Source organism: Martes martes (genome assembly GCF_963455335.1).
Source record: "Martes martes genome assembly, chromosome: 14".
Classification (NCBI taxonomy): Eukaryota; Metazoa; Chordata; class Mammalia; order Carnivora; family Mustelidae; genus Martes; species Martes martes.
Genome location: NC_137902.1, coordinates 17,563,217 through 17,583,886, shown reverse-complemented (window position 1 = coordinate 17,583,886; position 20,670 = coordinate 17,563,217). Strand labels below are relative to the sequence as shown.

General features: G+C 39.0%; 2 protein-coding genes across 11 annotated transcripts in view; one reads left to right on the top strand and one right to left on the bottom strand.

Moving 5' to 3' along the window:
* Window positions 1-1,013: 1,013 nt before the first annotated feature.
* On the bottom strand, window positions 1,014-17,438 carry ZDHHC6 (zDHHC palmitoyltransferase 6). 2 transcript variants are annotated; one of them, XM_080823724.1, is made up of 11 exons: window positions 17,187-17,438; window positions 15,701-16,181; window positions 14,034-14,125; window positions 12,675-12,834; window positions 10,879-11,040; window positions 9,177-9,230; window positions 4,625-4,792; window positions 3,555-3,596; window positions 2,731-2,876; window positions 2,601-2,647; window positions 1,014-1,628 (listed from the first exon to the last, which is right to left on the bottom strand). In XM_080823724.1, exons 2-11 carry the CDS (start codon window positions 15,965-15,967, stop codon window positions 1,525-1,527), a joined length of 1,242 nt encoding a protein of 413 aa, XP_080679850.1. In that variant the 5' UTR covers window positions 15,968-16,181; window positions 17,187-17,438; the 3' UTR covers window positions 1,014-1,524. The 2 variants fall into 2 exon arrangements, with proteins under 2 accessions (XP_080679850.1, XP_080679849.1); XM_080823723.1 differs by having other exon boundaries at window positions 1,015-1,628; window positions 17,249-17,432.
* A 21-nt stretch (window positions 17,439-17,459) lies between these two features.
* Window positions 17,460-20,670, top strand: part of VTI1A (vesicle transport through interaction with t-SNAREs 1A) — a 344,311-nt gene continuing 341,100 nt past the window's right edge. For 6 of the 9 annotated variants that reach the window (XM_080823719.1, XM_080823714.1, XM_080823712.1 and 3 more), the window contains exon 1: window positions 17,695-17,941. In XM_080823719.1, the coding sequence (XP_080679845.1) occupies window positions 17,848-17,941 (94 nt within the window). In that variant the 5' untranslated portion in view covers window positions 17,695-17,847. Of the gene's footprint in view, window positions 17,942-20,670 lie in introns of all 9 variants that reach the window. The other 3 variants (XM_080823717.1, XM_080823716.1, XM_080823720.1) reach the window with 2 other exon arrangements.

Below are 20,670 nucleotides of genomic sequence, written 5' to 3'. Positions count from 1 at the left end.
CTAATATGCAACCTAGATCGGTGGCTACTACAGGCAATATTGAGAGGACCAGGCCCCTCTTTCCCCAGAGCTGCGAATAATAAATACCAGCTGAGCCCAAACTCTAACCAAGCACACAACTCATTGTTTCCTCCTTTACCATCTGTGTTGTGCTGTCTTCGACAGTGTTCCTCTCTGACCTCTAACTGGAGGTAAGGAGAATGTTCATCGATGGTCTTTCTAGACCCTGAGCCCAGAAAAGCTGAAAAGATGCCTATTCTTGAGTATCTGCAACAAAGGGAAGACAAGAATTAACCTACAGGGTCCCTTGGTGGTCTAGCTCCCATTACCTCCTCGACCTCTCCTGCTCTCTCCCTCCCTCATTCCAACTAAACCACACCGGCTTCCTTACTTTTCCTCAAACATGCCAGGCACATTCCAGCCTGTTGTTCTGGCTGTTCCCTCTGTCTAAGACACAGCTGGCTACTCTCAGAGGCAAACAACTTGTCCCTTCAACTGTCAAAGGTCACTTCCATCAGACCATCTTACCTGCTCTCTTCACAATGTGTATTTTGCTTGTCTGTCTACCCCCCACCTATCACTAGAATGGGACAGAGTCATGTTTCATTCATTGCTGAATTTCCAAGTGTCCTTCCCTTAATGTTAACTGTTACAACCCCCAAAAGCTCAAGTTCCCTGCCTTGGAAAGAATTAGAATGGGAGCAGATGACTTCTGTAATTCTACTTGTGCCTAGACAAGCCCAACATCAAGCATCCAATCCATCAGCTTAGATCCTACCATTCGCATAAACTTCAAGATTAGAGAGACTCAAGTGTATAGTTGTAGCAGTTGGAGCTCACCAGGCTGAAAGTTTCCCAGAATACTGTGATCTCATACCACTAGTTCATTTATGGAATATCTTAAGATTCAGGATTAAAGATGCCAATTTTTCACAAGGTAGTAGAGGAGTTTTTCCACAAAGAACTATGACAAAGCTTTTTAGTCAGCCAAAAGAAAGAGGCTAGTAAAAAATTAGATTTATACAGAACAGCCATTGATCTTTATTTGATTTGACAAAATCTGCATTATTAAAAGACAGGTAATAAAATTTAAGCTCATATTGAATCTGATGTATGTTTTCTACAGTATCTAGAGTATTACATAAGAAATAACTGAGGGGGAAACAGAATAAAAGCATCACATGCAGATGCTCCTGGCAAAGGGGGAACTATATCTGCAGGTGAGGTCCATAGTGTGCAGTGCATAAAAAAAAATCCTAGAGAAAATGCAATTGACTTACTTGGGTGAAGTGTTTTTCCTTTTGCGGAGAGGAAGAAGTGACAGAGGGGCAGGAATTCAAAGGCATATGCAGAATGGCTTCTCCATTTCAAAATGGTAATAAAAATATTTAGATTATGGCACTAGGGCACCTTTGAGGAAAAGAACACCTTAACCAGAGTAGGCTCATTGCATAATTCTTTAGTAATATGTACAATTTTCAAGTAATGGAGAGGACTTAAAGAGTAATTTTACTTCAGCAGTGGCTATCTATTTTTCTTCTCGCCCTCTGGGGCTTGATCTGTTTCAGCATCACAGGGACATTTCTCCACACAGTTTCTAGGGAACCAGCCTCTGATTCGTGAAACACCTGATGGAGAAAATGAAATTGATGTGAATAGATTTAGTGATATTGCTGAGCCAAATAAGTCCCATTACTTCAAATCAGTAAGTTTTTAGTTCTGCTTTACTTTTTTCCTCCTTTACCATCTTTTATAAGCATAATTTGAGAAAAAAAAATCTATGTGTATGTTTAAAAGCTGTCTGTCAAGTCAGAAAACCAGTATTTCCCAAATGCTATTAGCTGGGAAAGGTGCTAATGTGGTTCAGGACAAGCCCTAAGTGGAGCATGGTTGGGGGGGAACATAGGCAGGATTCCTCGATATGGGTATTCACTTACATGTGTGTGATCGTGGTGTTTTGGGCATTCTCATACTTCACCTGTTCCAGGGAACCACCTCCCTGTAGCTTCTGTGAATTTCCTTCTTAGGTTTTTTCCTAACATGTAAATTTCTGTGTCAAGGTTGCTTAAGCAGTCATATGGGGTGAATCTAAAGGCATCCAGAATTAATCTTTACTTTACAAAGGAACGGTTCTAAAACTTAAAAAAAAAAAATTTAAAGACACAGAAAAGTTCAATCTGTTAGTTTCTGTAATAAAATCATAGGAATATGCATTCACAGAGAGAGTGTAGGGCAAAGGGGTCTGGTGTACAGGCTCTAAAGCCGGACTGCTTGGGCTGGACACCTGGCTCTACCTGTTTTTAGTGCGGTCCTAGGCAAGGTGCTCAGTCTCTGCATTTTGGTTTCCTCATCAATGAAATGTAAATGAGGGCTGTGGGGGCTTCACCACAAGTGAAGCACTTCTACAAATGCCTGTCACACAGATCATGATGACCTCCGATATTAGCTGCCACTAAAAAGACCTGATAAATAGAAGTGTTATGGAGAAATAATCTAAGAAGCCTTTTTCTGTTGCTTGATGCCCTAATGCACATGACACCGCACAATTTGGAATTATTACTAGCAGCTGGTCTATTAAACATTTCCTCCCATTTCCATACCTTCTACAGAGGCATCATCAAGAATTTTATCTCCATACAACCAGTATCTGAAATATTTAAAAGATTAAAATTAATTTTTTTAGGCTAGATGCTAATTTAAAGAAGAAATTCAGTACTTTCTATCACTTACCGTAACCCTCTTGTGGCTAAAATGAATTCCCCTTTCTGTAGCCTTATTCGAGGCTCTTCAGTGCAGGGGCTCGTGAAGAAGGTTTTGATTCCTTTATTCAAAGGACAGCAGGCGCCACTGTAATCTTCTATTACTTTATACCGTACCTGGCATCAGTAATAAGAAAAACAATTCAATGTTTACCTCTGAATTTCTGTAAATTTGAATTTAAATTGTTAAAGGCAGACCCAAAGTTATCAGGTGACAAGTCTTTCCCTCCCAGATCCTTTATAACAGGCAACTGACATTTCTAGTTCTCTAGGCTTTTCCTAGCCTGCATTTCAAGCACATAGCTACGAATTAAATTCTAGAGCAGGGCTGTCCAGTAGAACTTTCTGCACTGAAGGAAACATTCTATATTTGTGGTAACCAATGGGTAGGCCCTAGACACACATAGGTACTAAGCACTTCTAATGTGGCCAGTACAACCAAGGAGCTCAATTTTTTATTTTATTTAATTTTAGTTACTTTAAATTTAAATAGCCACATGTGGCTAGTGGTCATCAAATTGTATAGCAGAAGTGTAAGGATGGGTTTCATACTGAAGAGCTATAATGAGGATTTCTGTTGGCAATATAAATTGACTACATTCCCTCCAAACCTCCAAACTACTTAAAAGAAAACAAAAGTGAACTGTATCAAATTTCAACAATTGTAGTAAGAAACATTATTTCATAAAAGCCAATAGTTAGCTTCTACTCAGAGGCAATTTTGAAAACTATACAGAAGGGTAGAGCCTGACAAAAGGAAAAAGAAACTAGTATCATTGCAAAATTTTTACTTACACTTCTGATTCTTTTATCTGCTTTTTGTTTCAACTGTTCAATCTGTTTGGAGATATAAAAAGAACAAATGTTATCTCAGTGTTGAAAACAGCCTTTCGCCATCTACTATCCCAGAGGGACATGACAAATTCCCAATTTTCCAGCACTTCACAGTGCTGACAATTCAAAGACCCCATGTTTTTGTTTTGTTTTGTTTTGTTTAGAAAAGTGGAAAGTGGGCTCTCTGACTGAGAGCAGGAGCTGACATGAGGCTTTCTTCTCCATAGTCTCTGTCTTCATCTATGTATACTCACTGAGCATTTGCTATGGCCCAGGGATCAGGGAGATGTACTCACTGCCCTCATGGGGCTTCTAGGCTAGTCCTGAAAGTGATGATGACAGAGATTCACGGATTCTTCAGAGACAAGGTAGACAGACTGCAAAATTCATCCACAAGTCTCCAATGAAAGTTAGCATTATGATGTACTTTTCCTCACTTATTCAGCAACAATTTATTAAATGGTACTATATTAGATATAGTAAGGGAAATCAAGATAACTCGTGGTCTCTGTATTAGAATCTTGTTAAAGATATAAGATAAAAGAATTAAATAAAAGTGAGACCTCATGGGCACCACAGAGTAGCATATGGTTAAGTGCCAAATCCAGATGAGGTGGGACTGGAACTGGCCTTGATAATTTCTCATACAGAAGAGGTCACAGAAGAGAGAAAAAAACAGCGTGGACAGAGTTAGGTGGCAGGAACACACAAGGAGTTCACTGAGGAAACAGGCCGGTTGGAAAGGGTGATTTCCATTAGGAAGTAATTGGAGGCAGTTTTAGGCCGGATTTTGTAACTAAGTGAAGGGATCAGGACTTTATGTCCCATGTATGGAGGATTAAAGAGATATTTCAATTAAAAGAGAGAGAGGACAGAAGGAGTGCCTTGGGATTTTTAACTTAGATTTATTTTTGCCAAACTGAAAAAAACCGTATGACTTATCTGACTATAAAATGTCATCTGAGTTAAGGGGCACTTAAGGAGACAAGGGCTAGATAGAAAGGAAAGCCTATTTGCACAGAAATACTTACTGTTAAGCTGTACTGGTGACAGCCTTCTCTCACTGGCCACGCTAGTCCATCTCCCTCCGGGACCCCTGACCACGTGAATACCTGCTTAAAGTTCTTCCACCGACTTCCCATATCATAGGGAAAAACAAAGACGTCATCCAGTTGGTAATACTGAATTCGATCTTTAGCCTGTGGGTAACAAAGAAGTAAGACAGCAGATGCCTCTGCCTCCAATGGCTCTAAATACTGTCCTATTGATAGTATTGACAGTAACATACATTTATTCCTCAAATTTGTATCACTCCTAAACATGCTTCCTCCCTGTTGTCATGTTACATAGAAGAGACGGACAAACTTATAAGAGGAACTTGCTATATAACACCAACCTCATATGAGATCATTCAGGAAATGTCTGACTGGGCTTATTCAGGAACACACATTCAAAAATCCTTATTAAAAGAGTTAATAGAGGGGTGCTTGGGTGGCTTAGTCGGTTAAGCATTTGCTTTTGGGGCTCAGGTCACGGTCTCGGGATCCTGGGATGGAAGCGCTATGTCAGGCTCCTGTTCAGCCAGGAGTCTGCTTCTCCTTCTTCCACTGCCCCTCTCCCTGCTCGTGCTCTTTCTCTCTCAAATAAATAAAATCTAAATAAGTAAATGAGTTATTAGCTTTTTTCCACATATAACATCTCCTTAATGCTCTTTGCTCAGCAAAACAAAAGAATACAGGTGTAAGGAAGGGATGGTGATAAAAAGATTTAAGAGAAAGCAAGAGTTTATTCAGGATGAAAGGAACTGTTTCAGGGGTACTCCAGAATGCAACAGTTGTATCGTGGGTAGCAACAACACCTGTGAAACAGCCAGGAAAACGGGTTTCAGGGGAGTCACCATCTTCTGAAAATTATTTTTTCAAAAACTAGCAGAAATGTGTAGATCCTCTTTCAGTTTTTTATACCATTATACATGTATATATATATATATATATACTCACATATATATGCATTTATAGGTGTACTTTATACATATACATAAATATTCAGGTTGTATAAATTATATTCTAGGCACTTAAACTGTTAACTTGAACTTAAGGAGATAAACTGACTTAGAATTTCTTAAGTTCCACTGACACCTAGTGGTATAAAGATGCATAACTTAGTCCTACAATAAGTGTACAAACGAAATTTGTATCAATTTTTTTGTTTTTTTAAATTTGTATCAATTTTAGTGCCTGATAAATTTCAATAAATTTTCTATAAAGTTAATCATTTATTTGTATTTTTTAGTCAGCAACAGAGTGCCAGTTTTAAAATAACTTCTAGATTTAGCATGGTACTTTATGAAGAGCCTTGGTCATCAGAAAAAAATTATTAATCTAATGATGATATGTTATATTAACTAGAAATGACACCTTGAAATACTTTATTATCGGGGACAATATTTTAGGGAAAGGCTTCTTGCTATTGCTTAGAAAATAATACTGATGTTATTTCAATTAAAATAATTGTCAAGCTATATATATATATATATATATGAATCTACTAAACTGCAAATTCCCACACAAACAGTAAAGGATAATTTATTTTCCCTTTCTATAAACAAAAGTCTCAGGATCTTCAAAATGGTTAAGAGTCTCAAAGAACAGAGATTTAAGCCATTAACAAAGAAATAGTGGTAAGGATGAGAGTAGCTTACAAAAAGACTGAGGCCGGGTCTCTGCCTAAGAGAAGCACTCAGTGAAGTTGGGGTAGTCTATCAATACTGTGTTAAAAGGTAACAGAGGTGTGGTCCCTGTTGGCTCAGTCGGTTAAGCATCTGGCTCTTGATTTTAGCTTAGGTCATGATCTCAGGGTCCTAAGATTGAGGCCCACATCAAGTTCTGCACTGAGTGTGGAGCCTGCTTAAGATTCTCTCTCTCCCTCTCTGTCCTTCCCCCGGCTTGTGCTCTCTCCCTGTCGCTCAAAAAAAAAAAAAAAAAAAAAAAAGAGAGAGAGAGAGACAGTAAGAAAGAGGCAACAGATGTGTAACAGGTGCTATGGGAAAGGCAAAAAAAAGAAAAAAAACCACTTAGCTAATCTAGGGAGAGTCAAGGAAGGTTCTTTGGAAGAAATGACACCTAAACTAGGTCTTGAGGCAGAAGAAATCAGCAAAAAGGAGGCAGAGTGTCCTGGGTAGAGGGAATGACATGTGAAAAGATACAGAAGCATATGATGTATAAAATTGGAGTTTTTGATTTTAGTTGGTATCAAGAGTGAGATGGGGTGGGAAGAGGTAGAAAATGCAGAAGAAATAGACAAGGGCAAGACATGAAAGGTTTGACTATGCATAAGCTAAGGAGCTTGGACTTAACCCTGTATATCAGTGGTTCTCAAAGCATGCCTTGCATACCTCTTCCAGTCCCCAAGATCTTTTCTTAACGGTTCAACAAAGTCGAACAACTTTCATATTAATACTAACATGTTATTTGTCTTTTTCATGGTGTTGATATTTGCAGTAGTGGGTAAAATTGCTAGTACCTTTAGCAGGAATCATGACAGTGTCACCAAACTGTGTAAATAGAGATTATATTCTTCACCATTACATACTCATAATTTTAAAAAAAATCGAACAAAAGTTTTACATAAGAATGTCCTTGATGATACAATAAAAATAATTATTTTCATTAAATCTCAACTCTCAAGTAGATGACCTCTCAATATTCTGTGTGACAAGATGGGGAGCACACATAAAGCACACCAAAGCGCTTATCTCAAGGAAAACATCTGTTGGCGTTGTGAACTAACAAAAGCTGTGTAGCCAGCTTTTCTCATTTAATGCAATTTTACTTGAAAGAATGAGTAATGAAACAAACTAAGGTTATTGAAACTTCAATATTTGGCAGAAATTTTCTCAAAAATGAGCAAAGTCAAGCTGTTACTTCAATGTAAACAACTGAGTATTTATTGTCAGTGAAAAAATTAAGGCTTTCAAGTGAAAATTAGAATTTTGGAAAATTTGTATCCACCATGATGAGCTTGACTGCTTTCCAAAATAAAGGCCCTTCCCCCACCAAATTGGTAGTGATATGAATCAATGTGTCAGCATTTGGAAAATGTGCATTACTCTATAAAACTGTATTTTCCAAATGACTAATACCTGATGTTATAAAATCATCTATGAGTAAAAGGTCCATTCAAAGAGCAAGATGTACTGATGGACTGAAATGTACAAGAGTACAAAACGTTTACTGATAGAGCTTTACATCTCACATACAACTAATCTTTCAAGGCTATCACCTGCCAAGTTTTCATGTAGTATCAAAGAATATCCACTGTTAACTAAAAAGCCTATTAAAATACTCTCTCCTTTCCTACCTACTTATCTGTGTGAGGCTGGATTTTCTTCATATACTTCAATCAAAGCAACATATCGCAACAGAATGAATGCAGGAGATGTGAGAATCCAACTGTCTTCTGTTAAGTCAGATATTAAAGAGATTTGTAAAAATATAAAACAATGCCACTCTTCTATTTTTTACTTTGAAAAATATAATAATTTTTAAAAATATGCTATTTTTTATTAACAATAATGGGTTTATTATTTTTAAATGAAATTATAAATCTTCAAAATTTTTCTCAGGAAATATGACAATCATTGATAACTACTACACACATTTAGAAAGCTCTTTAGTGTCCTTAACAATTTTGAGAATGTAAAAGGGTCCTGAAACCAAAAAGTTTAAGAAACTAGTCCTATAACTTCAAGCTATAGACTGGCTGCCAGGGGGCTAAATATGTCCTATTGGTATGTTTTATTTGGCCCACAAGGTTTTTTGTTTTTAATTTGAATTGCTTCCTAATATCTAAAAACAAAGAGATGTCACAGAAATCCAGATCTCTTACTCTTCTAGAAAAACAATTAGATGATTTCAGAATACTGAGTGAGTACCCCCCCATAGTAACAATCAGCTTCATCTGTTAGGCAGCTCTAGTACACAGGCTGGCTCCTGTCACCTAAGTGATCCGCCTGGCCGCCGCAGGCATGTGGCTTTATAGTCCCTGCTACAGTGATGGTGAGGCTCTGAGAAGCTGTAAGCAGGGAGCAGAGTGGTCAGATTGACTTTACAACAGAATCGCAACAGACAGGATGAAGTATGTATTAAGGGTTGGGAGGTCTGTAACAAGCTATGCTCTAAGCCCTATGGCTTATGAAGGTTTATTAGTCCTAAAGCACTGAAAAAAACTTGATGGCATCTTGGTAGGAGAGATGTTCCTTTCCGAATGGTCTGCCTTAACCCCTAATCTGAGGAAGAATGGCCAAATGGTTTAATGTATGGCTTGGGCTTCTTCAGCAACTCAGGGTGAATGAGAAGCATTTTTCTGTGGGAGTTATATTAAACCAAGAATGAATCAAAATGTTTCTTTCCTATATTTATCTTTTATGTGGCTCGCAAATGACTGAAGAAAGCCATCTGATAGTGAAGTTTTCACTTCCAAGCATTTATTAGTTAATCTGGCCTATGAACTAATCTTTATTTTTTTTTTATTTTTTCTAAACTAATCTTTATTGAGATTGAGGAAACAATTATTAAAATTTACCTTTTCTTCAATCCATGATTCAATAGAAGTTTTGTTTCTGAGAATTATTTTCATCTGAAAATTAAATGATACACAGTAAAATTTTATGATGAAACTTCAGTTCATTTAAGATTATCATCTTTGTAGTAACCCTATGAGATAGTTTTTATTGATGCATTCCATTGATGAAGAGATCAGAGGTTAAGAGACACACTCAGGGTGTGGTCTGACTCTGAAGTCCTTGTTCTTAAGCACTGTGCTACAAAGCCTCTCCACAAAATGATTATGGTCATCATCCATAATCAAATCTGAATCTACTATTTTAATAAAGCTTCAGGTTTTAAGTACTACCTTCTGAACAAGGCTTCCACACTATTAATAAAACATTGATATAATCCACTTAATCAGTATTTGTGCATTTTGCTACTAAAATCGCTTATCACTATCTTTAATTAATCTTAAGTTTATGATTAATTTATTTACTACAAGGAAGTGACTCAGTCAACCTAGATATTCTACTTGCTTTAAAAACCAAATATATTCAGTCTTGATTCTATTAATCAGTTTTCCTAGCTATGACTAATTCCACTTATCTGGGCTTTTACACCACAGGGTTTTAGTCTATTTCTAATATGATTCTTAATTAGAGGCACTGGGGAAATTTTTTCAAAGAATTTGATCCCAGGCTAATAGATAACATAAAGTATAACCAAAACCAAGATATTTCAAAACTACAAGTTTGAAAGGGTTGGGTGATGCACCAGAGCCCTCAGGCCAGCATTTCTGATTCTATGAGAGGTCTGCGTTTCCTTTTAGTCCAGCTGTGTCCACAGAAACGGTGTGGCATAGTAAAAACACACATGGGCAAGAAGTTCTCATCATATTCCTATGGCTGAGCACAACAGAACCTGGCCCGCGGCGGGCCTTCGATTAGTGAATAAGCTAACTAAGTGAATGGAATGATTCATAACCGTTTTGTCATGGGCCACATCCTCCTCTCCTGTGCTCTCACAGCACTTTGTACATAAATCTATGATACACACATGAGCCAGTATTAGTTAACTGTTTACTACTAATTGTGACTTCCCTAGGAGCAGGACTTTTTTCATTTTCATTATTATAGCCTCCGAAATTAGCACAGTAATTTACCAGAGTAGGCATTAAATAGCACCGTACCATAGGGTTGTTATTGAAATTAAATGAACTACTACATGTGATGTCCCTAAAACGGTGTCTTGCACATAATAAGTGCTCAATAAACACTGGCTTTATTACGACGATGATGATTAAATACATGCTATTATAAAACAGCATTAATAATTATGTTTACTGAATACATAAGTGGGTTATCTTGAGTTAAGTCACTTCACCTTTCTGTGATTCACTTACTCATCTGTAAGGAAGGGAAAAATATTCCTCTTCAACTCTTTCTGGGGGTTGATGTGAAGATCAAGAGAGACCATAATGTGATAAAAGCTTTCTCAACTATAAAGTGATATATAACTCTAAGATAACACTTTAAAAATTCAATCAATTACCTGGAAATTCTGGTAAAGTTACTTCAAAATCATCTGGCTAGTACAGAGATTAGCTACCTCGATGGAACAGGTAACAGTAACTTCCACTTCATACTGCACACTTAAATGCAGTCTTTAGCTCTTTCTCATTACAAGCAGCCCCAGTAAGTGGACAACTTTTAGCTAGAGGTAAACAAGAAACTTACCTGGATAAAAAACAACATCCCAACAGCTATGGTTGTTCCTAAAGCTAATCCCAAGGCAAACAAGGTGGCCGCAAATGCTGCTAATCCAAATGGAATAACTGGAAGAGGATCTCTGCGGGCTGCACTCATATCAATCTTGACTGTGTTCCACCCAAAGGAGAGCTACGAACAACACACACTTGAAATGTTCAGTTGTCATAAACGGTCAGACTGTACTGGAACACTTAAAACAACTTGATCAAAAAAAGATCAACAAATGATAACCTGAAGCTGTGGCTAAAAGAAAATGAATTTCTAATTTGTTTCTAATTGATACTGGGGCTTGAACTCATACTGATATGCAGAATATCATTCTTAGTTATTTTCAAATGTTACCTTTTTTTTTTGTTTTTAATTATTTCCTCAGAAAGCGTAAGGTATACCCACTGACATTAATATGCATGAACAGCACTAGTCATCAATCTAAGTTATAACTGTGTCACCCATCTTCTCCTTGCTTTTCAATATTTACAGGAATCTTCCACAGCAAAAAAAAAAAAAAGACAGCCTAGAATTTAGTTGTTTCTTCCCTCATGTGCCACAATCAGAGGTAAAAACTGGCAAAATGCAGCAAAACATGCCCTGTAGATGCCTACCACCTGGCCTGCAAAATGTTTTAAAATAGTCACCCAGGTGCTAACATTTAAAAGACGTTAAACTTCTGGTTTAACTTTTTTGAAGTCCAGATTTTCTGATTTTTCCAGAAAAACTAGAAGGTCTAGTATTACTGGACTAGGTCTCCAAACATCAGAAACTGGCTGAGGCTGATATGGATTGTCCCACCTTTGAAGGGCCTATGTTCTCCAGGTGCTACAGTCCTTTTAGCATTTACCCACCAGGCTTCTTTAGGGATTGAATCTGTGACCCCTGAAGTTTTCTCCTACTTGCCCATAAGTCAACCTAATCTTCTGGAGGATATTTTAGGACATGTGCCTGCTCCATGAGCTACCTTCCATGGCACTGGAATTAGAAATGAACAGAAGAACTGGGGGCACCTGGGTGGCTCAGTGGGTTAAAGCCTCTGCCTTCAGCTCAGGTCATGATCCCAGGGTCCTGGGATTGAGCCCCACATCGGGCTCTCTGCTCAGCAGGGAGCCTGTTTCCCCTTCTCTCTCTCTGCCTGCCTCTCTGCCTACTTGTGGTCTCTGTCTGTCAAATAAATAAATAAAATCTTTAAAAAAAAAAAAAAAGAAATGAACAGAAGAACTGAAACTTGCCACATGGATTAGATGAAAATAGAAAATACTAGGGCTTTTTCTTCTTGTTCCTTTTTCCTCATTATTCTCACCACAGCTACAAAGTGTGAAATCGAATAAATTATACATACAGTAATAATATTATCAACTTCAACTACAGCTAGTAAGGTAAGTTTCCAAAACAAAATAATTTTTCCTCATCTAAAAAACTAAGTGTTGGGGCACCTGGGTGGCTTAGTCAGTTAAGTGGCTGCCTTCAGTTCAGGTCATGATTGCAGGGTCCTGAGATCCAGTCGAGTGTTAGGCTTCCTGCTCAGCCAGGGAGTCTGCTTCTCCCTCTCCCTCCCGCTCATGCTCTCTCTCTCAAATGAGTAAATAAAATCTTAAGAAAAAAATTACATTTTAATAGTTTTTTTCAAAAGAAATTCATATATATGTAAAGCAAAGTTCTGTTTCCCAACCTAAATCATGAACATCATCATTCCAAAAGGGGCTTCTTAAATAACTGTAACTACCATTTAATTTGGCATAAATGATTTTATAACAAACACTGTCACTTACCCGATTATAAAGCTGTGTATACATAGTCATAACAAAAATGAAGGCAGCATGAATACAACCCAGTGGTGCTAAAAGGAGAAACAGTGTGAACGAAGCATGGTTTTGGTAACCACAACAATTGTTGATCCAAGGACAGTGATGGTCCATCTTCATCACACATCTAACAAGAAAAATTTACATAAAACATGAGGGAAAAAATCCTGTCTGCTTTAAACAACTTTGGTCTTCAAAAGATCAAGTAAACAGGAATCCAGCAAGTCTATGAATCACAGAGGAATTATACTCCATGGAACAGAGAGCAAAGCCTTCATGAGTTTTTAAACAACTCTGAACAGTGACTTCTTTTAATTCTAAACAGCACAAAAAAAGTTAGGCTTTGTAGAAGCTTCTGAGGAAACGAGGTCTGCTACAAGTGAGTTTGTTTTAAGAAGTCAGGAGGCCCACTGAGAGGTTCATTATAAAGAAATAAGCTTGGGTTTCTGGTCTTCCTCGAGCTCTGAAACGTAGTGACTGAAGTAGAGTACAACAGAGATTCAACAAAATCACTTCTAAATCTCTGCCAGGGTTGATGGGACCCAGCAGACTTTGTAACTTCCTTCCTTCCTGTTCTCATCTTTTAGATGTGGATTCTCTGAGCTATGCAAGCTAACTATGGAATATAAGATGTGGTATAACTAGCAAAGTCTTACTGAGCTTCCTGTCCTTGTTGCTAGAAGAACATTTCCTGGCCTCATATGAAACTATATTTGCCACAAATGGTTTTCCTAAACCTCAACATTCTCATCACAAATTTCTTATTAATCAGTGTAAGAGCTGTGTATTTAAAAAAGTTCTAATTTATTTCGTATTCTTAGAGTGATTTAGTTTTCTTCCCATTAAGTTTTTTATATTGAACACTAGCGATAATACACACCTGAATTCATTTATTAGATCTGCATAACATGTAAATGTTAGTCAACCCAAATGATGGGAAAGGGCAGGTGTCCCTTATAATTTAGACTCAGAACAATTCTAAAGCTAGTCAAGATGACAGCAGACAAGCACAATTAATCCTGATCTATGGAAACTACTTGAAGGTATAACTTTTTACTCTTGGCAGGACAAGAAGCAAAATTAAATGTATATTTTTCGAAAAAACAAATAAAAAAATCTTTTCACTTATAACAAAAAGGAGTGAGGAATGTTTATTATCAAAATTGGTAACTTAATAAAATGGAGATATGGACACAAGTGTTTTGACAATGGTCTTTACAAAGAAGCCACCGTATAGAGACTAAAACTGAGACTGATGTGGCAGAAAGAAAAACATGAGACTAGTAACCAAGCTGATCAGTCCCCAATGAGGAGCAAAGACAGTACCTGTTACACTTTCTGCAGTGATGTGACCGTGGCGCCTTGTATGCTTGGCAGACTTTACAATACTGGAGGTACATGCTATCCTGAGAATTTTCCTTGGCAGCAAAATATAAAAAAAATTCATCAGTTATCTGATCCTAAGTAGTAACATGTCAAGTCTTACGAATAAATGCTTTGGTATGGTTTGATTTTCTTCTATGAGGGGTTGGGATAAGGACAGAATCCTAACTTGCATTTCCAGCCCTTTTATTTGAGCTGAAATATTTTTAAATAATGAGTTTCTGGTTAACAGCTACATTGCTCTTCCAATTACCCAGAACTCATTTTTAATTTCTCTTCCCCCTGCTCCACCCAAACCCACTGCCACTGATTGTAGCTGATTCTACTTTCCCAAACTCTTACTAGAATGGGAGGAGTTCAGGAAAAAGGTAGCTGACCATGCAGCAGGAACTTTGGAGTGAGGATTCAAACATCGGAGCTGATACTTTTTAGATCTCTTTTGCACTATTTTAGTCGCTTCTAACTCCTTTCCTGTACTGTATCTCTTTCTAATCCAAACTATTTTCAGAATAATATTCCTATAACGCAACTCTGATGAGGTCAGAGCTTGGCTTGACAAACCTCTACCACCTCCCTATGGCCTAACAATTCCTGATGCATTTAAGGCCTTCCACAATCTGCCTTTGTTTCCGCTTTATTGGCACAACATAACCTGTTATTTCTGACTATATGCTTCCACCACCAACCAACCTGGAATGTCTTCTTTCCCATCTGTGGAAATTTCCACTCCTCCCTCAAGTCCCCAGCTGAAAAAGACCAGGTCCTTCTAACTTCAACAGCACTCACCCCATTCTTCCCTATAATTTAGTTACTTACACAAGTCCCTTGGTTTCTCTCAACTATAAGGTTTTTCAGGATACAAAGTTGTCTTACTCATCTCTGTATCCACTTTAAATAGTATACTACATTAGTGTTTCTCCAACATTAACATACTTAAGAATCATCTGGGGATTTTGTTAAATGCTGATTCTGATTCCTAGGTCTCCAGTGGAGGCCAAGATTCTGCATTTCTAACAAGCTATCAGGTGGTGTCCCTCAGCAAGCAATATGGAAATTCATGAGCATAAACTTTCCACAATTTTTAAAAAGCCACAAATTGATTTGTACTGTACTTCCTAATGTGATGATTTTAACATTGACTTTAAAACTTTATGATTTAAGCCAGCAGTTTTTAAAGTTTTTTTTTTTTCCCCCCAGTTCTAAGGGCTGTTAATGTATTATATGACAAAAGATCCTAGAGCCAAAGTGCTCTCTATAACTGTGGAATTATAAGAGGTGTATGACATGCAGTATTTCTTAAATTTAGGACTATAGACTCCCCAGCCCCCTTCACTCTTCTTTTTTCTTTTAATGCAGGACAAGTATTCCATAAAATTTCTCCAGGAAATACTATTTTTTTTTTAATTTTTGGGAAATACTAATTTAGATGAGTATTTTCAAACAGATACAAAATAAATTCTTTGAGCTCTAAATGATAATTAGAATAATATGCTTAGCCTCTCCTAAGGCAAAAAGTAGGCTGTGTCTGATATTATTGGTTAGCAGATAAGCCATAAACTAAATATATGATTATTGTTAGAGTTTCTTATCTCAAGAGATCTTTTTCTTACCGGTTTCCACCCCAAAGGAACAAAGCCAGGACCAATAAACATGGCATTGAAGTAATTATAAAGAATCATGACAGTCCAATTTATCAACATGATGAAATTCACGCTTCCTCCAGTTGTATGTAAAGGCCAATACCACAACACAGAGTCAATCATGGCCATCGTAGAACATATTGCTATAACACCAAGGGCTATAATGGGACCCCAGTGACACAGTCTCTTTAATTCTTGGAGATTTTCAAACTTGATAACTGAGCAGAATGTACCCATTCTGGTGAGGAAGAATGCCTTCCTACTTTTAAAAAATTATAGATTTCCTTTTTCTGTGCACACATTTCCATGTGCCACAAGTCCATGTGTGTTCCTTAACTGTCATGCCTTCAAGCTGTGGGATGTTAATGCGGATTATGCCATTTTCACTGTAACACACTCAGAGCTCTGTATCTTAACTAGGAGAATCCAGTGTCTTGGCTTGAAACCCAATCTAAAGAAAACAAAATGAGAAAGCTCAGTAAAAAATTTTATTATATACATTTAACTCCAATAACCACCTAAACAAAAGCATCTCACAAGTGCACTCCTATGGGATGAGCGCCTTACCCAATGCTGAAGAGAACTATTTTTATCTTATCCCAAATAGGGCTCAGGTCTGAATGGCATATGAACTGAATACATGATTCTGAAATAAGTTGTTTTTATTCCTTTGTTTTCAACTTGTCAGGGAACTGTGACTGTCCAACCTTTAGTGAACGGTTTGGAGAGACAAAGATTTTTAGAGCTGGAGCAGGCGTTAGGGGTGACTGAATTCAGCTTCCTTCTTCATAGAAAAGAAACTGGCTTGGAGAGGGTGATTACACCAAGCTGACAACTAACAGCTGACCCTAGACTAGAAACCAAGTCATCGACCTCCTTTTACGGAATTCCAAACTGCCTTTTACCGAATCGCGATTTGTCAAGTTAAGAGCCCGACTCGGTCTAAGACAGTTGCCGCGATTGCTCCCAAACACCAACTGCAGGATCGATTTGGGCCAAAGGTAAAGAGACGAGGGCGTGAAAGCAGAGAGAGAGTGAAAGCAGGGGACGGGAGACAGAGGTGTGTGTGCAATCATGACTCGAGGAACACGGGAGAATGAACATGAATGAAAATATTTGAGGGGTAAAAAGCAGGAAATGCCTCCGGAGCGAGGGACAGGGAAGGCAGGACGCCGAGCGTCGGAAGATCTGTGGAAGGACTGATTTCTCACTGGACTGCAGCGAGTCAAGGGACGATCCCAGATAAAGGGTAATAGGGACTTTCACGCAACAGATGCTACTGCCTCATGCCTCAGTTTCCCGCCCGGGTCATGGAGCAGAGCGCTTAGAAACCCTCACTCAGAGGAGAAGCATCCCGGCAAGCGTGGTTGGTTTCAACATTCTGGAGATTCTGGGCTCATTCGGGTGGGGCGAAGACCGCCAAAATCATAGTTACATCCCTTGCCTTGGCTCCCACCTCTGTCCGGTCCTTAGTGCCCGCTCCTCAGCCATCGCATTTCCGGGGCGGCCTGGGCTCACCCGGAACAGGTTTTCTCCTTCTCGGATAACGCCGTCATGGGGACCTCAGTCCAGCGCAAGCAGAAAGCAAATGCTGGTTGTAAGAGGGTGGAGTGCAGAACCTGCCGCCACCAGTCTGTCTCCCAGCCTGCTCTCTGGCCGCCGCTCTCCAGCTCCCGCCCACGGCACCGTCTCTGCGACAGCCACTTCCGGGAGGTTCGCCGCATCAGACTTCCGCGGGGAAGCAAGTTCCTGGGATCCATAGCTTGGGGAGCCGGAGCCGCTTTTCAGAGCGTGGAGTGGCAAAAAAAAGCTTTCAGTGATCCCCGAGAACCCGCAAGTTTTAGGAAGCTTTTCGGGGCCCTAGTAGAAGTGCTTTTCTTTCGCGATTTTTTAAAAATCTTGAAGCCCAAGCGGACAATAAAAATCGCATCCAGGCCAATTTCCGGAGGACTGAGATTGCGACGAACAACCAGGAAGCGGCCAGGCTGGGAGCTGTCCCCGGTTCTCCACTCTGCTCTCGAGGACCCCTCCCAGGGTCTTTACACGGTGTTCGTCGGTCCCGCGTGGCTCTTGCCACGACCTGGGCTCCGGCCCGGGCCGATCTTTCCCGAGCCGCCATGTCATCCGACTTCGAAGGCTACGAGCAGGACTTCGCGGTGCTCACGGCAGAGATCACCAGCAAGATTGCGAGGGTCCCCCGACTCCCGCCTGGTGAGAGTCCTGACCCGGCCGGGCGGGGGTGGCCCTGAGGGCGCTGAGGCTCGCGGGCGGTGGAACGTCTCTGAGGGCAGGGGCCCTCCCAGAGTGATGGAGCTGGACTTAGTTGAGGGTAAAAGCACAGTCCAGGCTGGGTTGTGGAGTGCCATGAAAGGAGCCTACGCTGAGCCTTCGGGGCTGGAATCCGGACTTCACCGCTTTGTTAACTTCTACAACCTTGGGAACGTTTCTCTGACTCTTAGTTTTTGTTTTGTTTTGTCTCATTTGTAAAATAGAGATGTGAATATTCAAAGAGTGAATGAACGTACCTAAATCATGGGTCTGCAATATATAGTAACCGGTTGCTTTGTTAGTAATAATATTACTATATGCGGCAAAATAGGGTTAAGAGCCATGGTACCAGGATTCAGATCCCAGCTTTGCCACTTAAAAGTTGTGGAACTTAGGAAAGTTTCTTAAATCGCTCTCAACTTTACTTCTTGGTAAAATGGAGAAATGTACGTTTCTCGTGGGGTTGTGGAGATTAAATGATTTAACACATGGAAAGCCCTTTTTTGGTGTTCGCTGCTATAATTACTAGTATTTTTCATACCCCCCAGCCACTTATCTTATTTTTCATCCTTCTTGGGAGACTGTAATCTAATTTTACGTAACACTTGGTACAGGATGATTTTTCTCACTTTTAATATTCCACGTATCCCATCTAGAGGTGTTTTTGGTTTTGTTTCTTTGTTTTATTTTTTTAAATTACTCATTTGAGAGAGTGAGTGGAGAGAGAGCACTGGCGGGGGGGGGGGGGCGCAGGGAGAGGGAAAGGGAAAAGCAGACCCTACCCCTGAGCAGGCACTCCCTTGTCCTCTGGAGGCTCCATCACAAAACCCTGTGATCATGACCTGAGCCAAAGGCAAACACTTAAGCGATTGAGCCACCCAGGTGCCCCTTTTTCTTGTGTTTTAGCATATCTTCCTTTCCATGCTAAACTGTCAGCTATGAAGGTGGGAGCTTTGTTTGATTTCCTTGGCATTTACTTAGGGCTCAGAAAAATATTTAAGTAAATGAACAGATGAATATGAATATGATATTTGGTAATTTTTTGTATGTGAGACACTGTTTTAGGATTTATCTCTCTCTAAGTACAGATTTGAGTGGTTAGTTGCAGATAAGATTATTATTTCTAGCTTAGTTTTGTTAGGGAAATTGAACCATCTTCTGGACTTGGCTCTATCTGGCTCTGGGGTGTAGTGCATAGAAAAGACGATGCTCAGTTTTCTGTGAACTGGTGTGCAGCTTCCTATTTCCCGCCTTGTTAGTCAATCCTTGATACCAGCAATAATTTCTGCAGGACCTAAATTGTCATTCCTCGTTGCCTTTCACTACTTTCCCCCAAGCTTGTGTGTTTATAAATAATTTTCTTCCTTTATTTTCTTGTTTCTCTTTCCCCCTCCCCCACCTATTTTCTATTAATAGGGTCATTTGCTTGAAACCAGGATTTCTGAACTTACACCCCACTCATCTCCTGAAGTCCCAGTTAGTTCTGGTGAGGTGAATGATGTCTTAAAGAGGTTTATGAGCCCAAGTGAGGGAACAAGAGGACAGAACCAAGGTAGCATATACCACCAAGCTCTGCTGCCTCGGAGAAGGTGGCCGATGGCCTCATCACTTCATGATGCATCACCTCGTCTCTTCTCTTCAGTTCTGCTTTTCTCCACTGCCCAAGGCCATCTTGATTTTTGTTATCCTTGTTGCTGGAGACTACTTCTTTTGACTTGAGGCTCAGAGTATCAGGACTAGTGATTTCAGTTGGATTTTTATTTATTTTTAATTGTAACAGTTTTAACAGAGAAGCATTTTCTGTTTGGGCTAATAGATTTTGTATTGGGAAGGTGTTTTATATAAAGTAACAAAGTCATCCATGGGTGCAAAGTTGTAAAAGCTGTTTCCAAGAAAATAGATCTTGTTACAGTTGATTTTTTCCTTGTCTTTATGTTTCAATGTAACCATTCTTAGAAGGAAACCTTTGATTTACATGCCTTAAAAATAAAACCTTGACTGGCCTTGCATATAGTCTAATGTAAGGACCAAACAGCAGCTTCACTGGAATTGAAAGAAGATTGTATAGCGGGCACTGGAAAAATGCTTACTGACCTGACTAATCGAATGATAATAATTCTTAAAAATGTAGTAGTTTCCCTCTTAGTAGTTACTTATGCTTGCTCCCTTTATAATCTGTTTCTAATTGATAAATAGAAAAGGATGAAAAATATATCCATGTAGTTATAAATTTCAGATATATGTCTGTGAACTAACAAATTAATATGTATCACCAAAAAAAGAAAAGTATGATTAAAAGTAATTATAATCTCTCTGGACATCATTAGTGGTTGACCTAGAGGAGATGAACTATGCTTTACTTGATTTGAGAAGTTTAAATTTGGAGCAAACTTTGCAGCCAGAGCAGTTCATTCCCCGAGCTTACTGACTTATTTAAATTGAAGTAGAGTGAGTAGGATTGATTATAATGAACTTCAATCTCTGCTGTGCATGTACAATGTATTAAAGTGTTACCTCCAGAGAGAATGAAAAAGATTGAGTATTTTACAACCTCATTTTAAAGGAGAAATTTGATTACTCTGTGATATGTTTTAAACAATAAAAAGACTTTGCTCTTAGACTGAAGTGTTTGAATTTAACTAATTTTAGTACCTGGACTGATGAAACACATC

What these genes read in the sequence shown, in the direction of transcription:
- ZDHHC6 (XM_080823724.1), bottom strand. Translation starts at nt 15,967, where the DNA reads ATGGGTACATTCTGCTCAGTTATCAAGTTTGAAAATCTCCAAGAATTA. An exon ending in ATACACAGCTTTATAATCGG is followed by an intron (nt 11,041 to 12,674) that starts GTAAGTGACAGT and finishes TGTTGTTCGTAG; the next exon opens with CTCTCCTTTGGGTGGAACAC. An exon ending in CAGATAAAAGAATCAGAAGT is followed by an intron (nt 2,877 to 3,554) that starts GTAAGTAAAAAT and finishes TACTGATGCCAG; the next exon opens with GTACGGTATAAAGTAATAGA.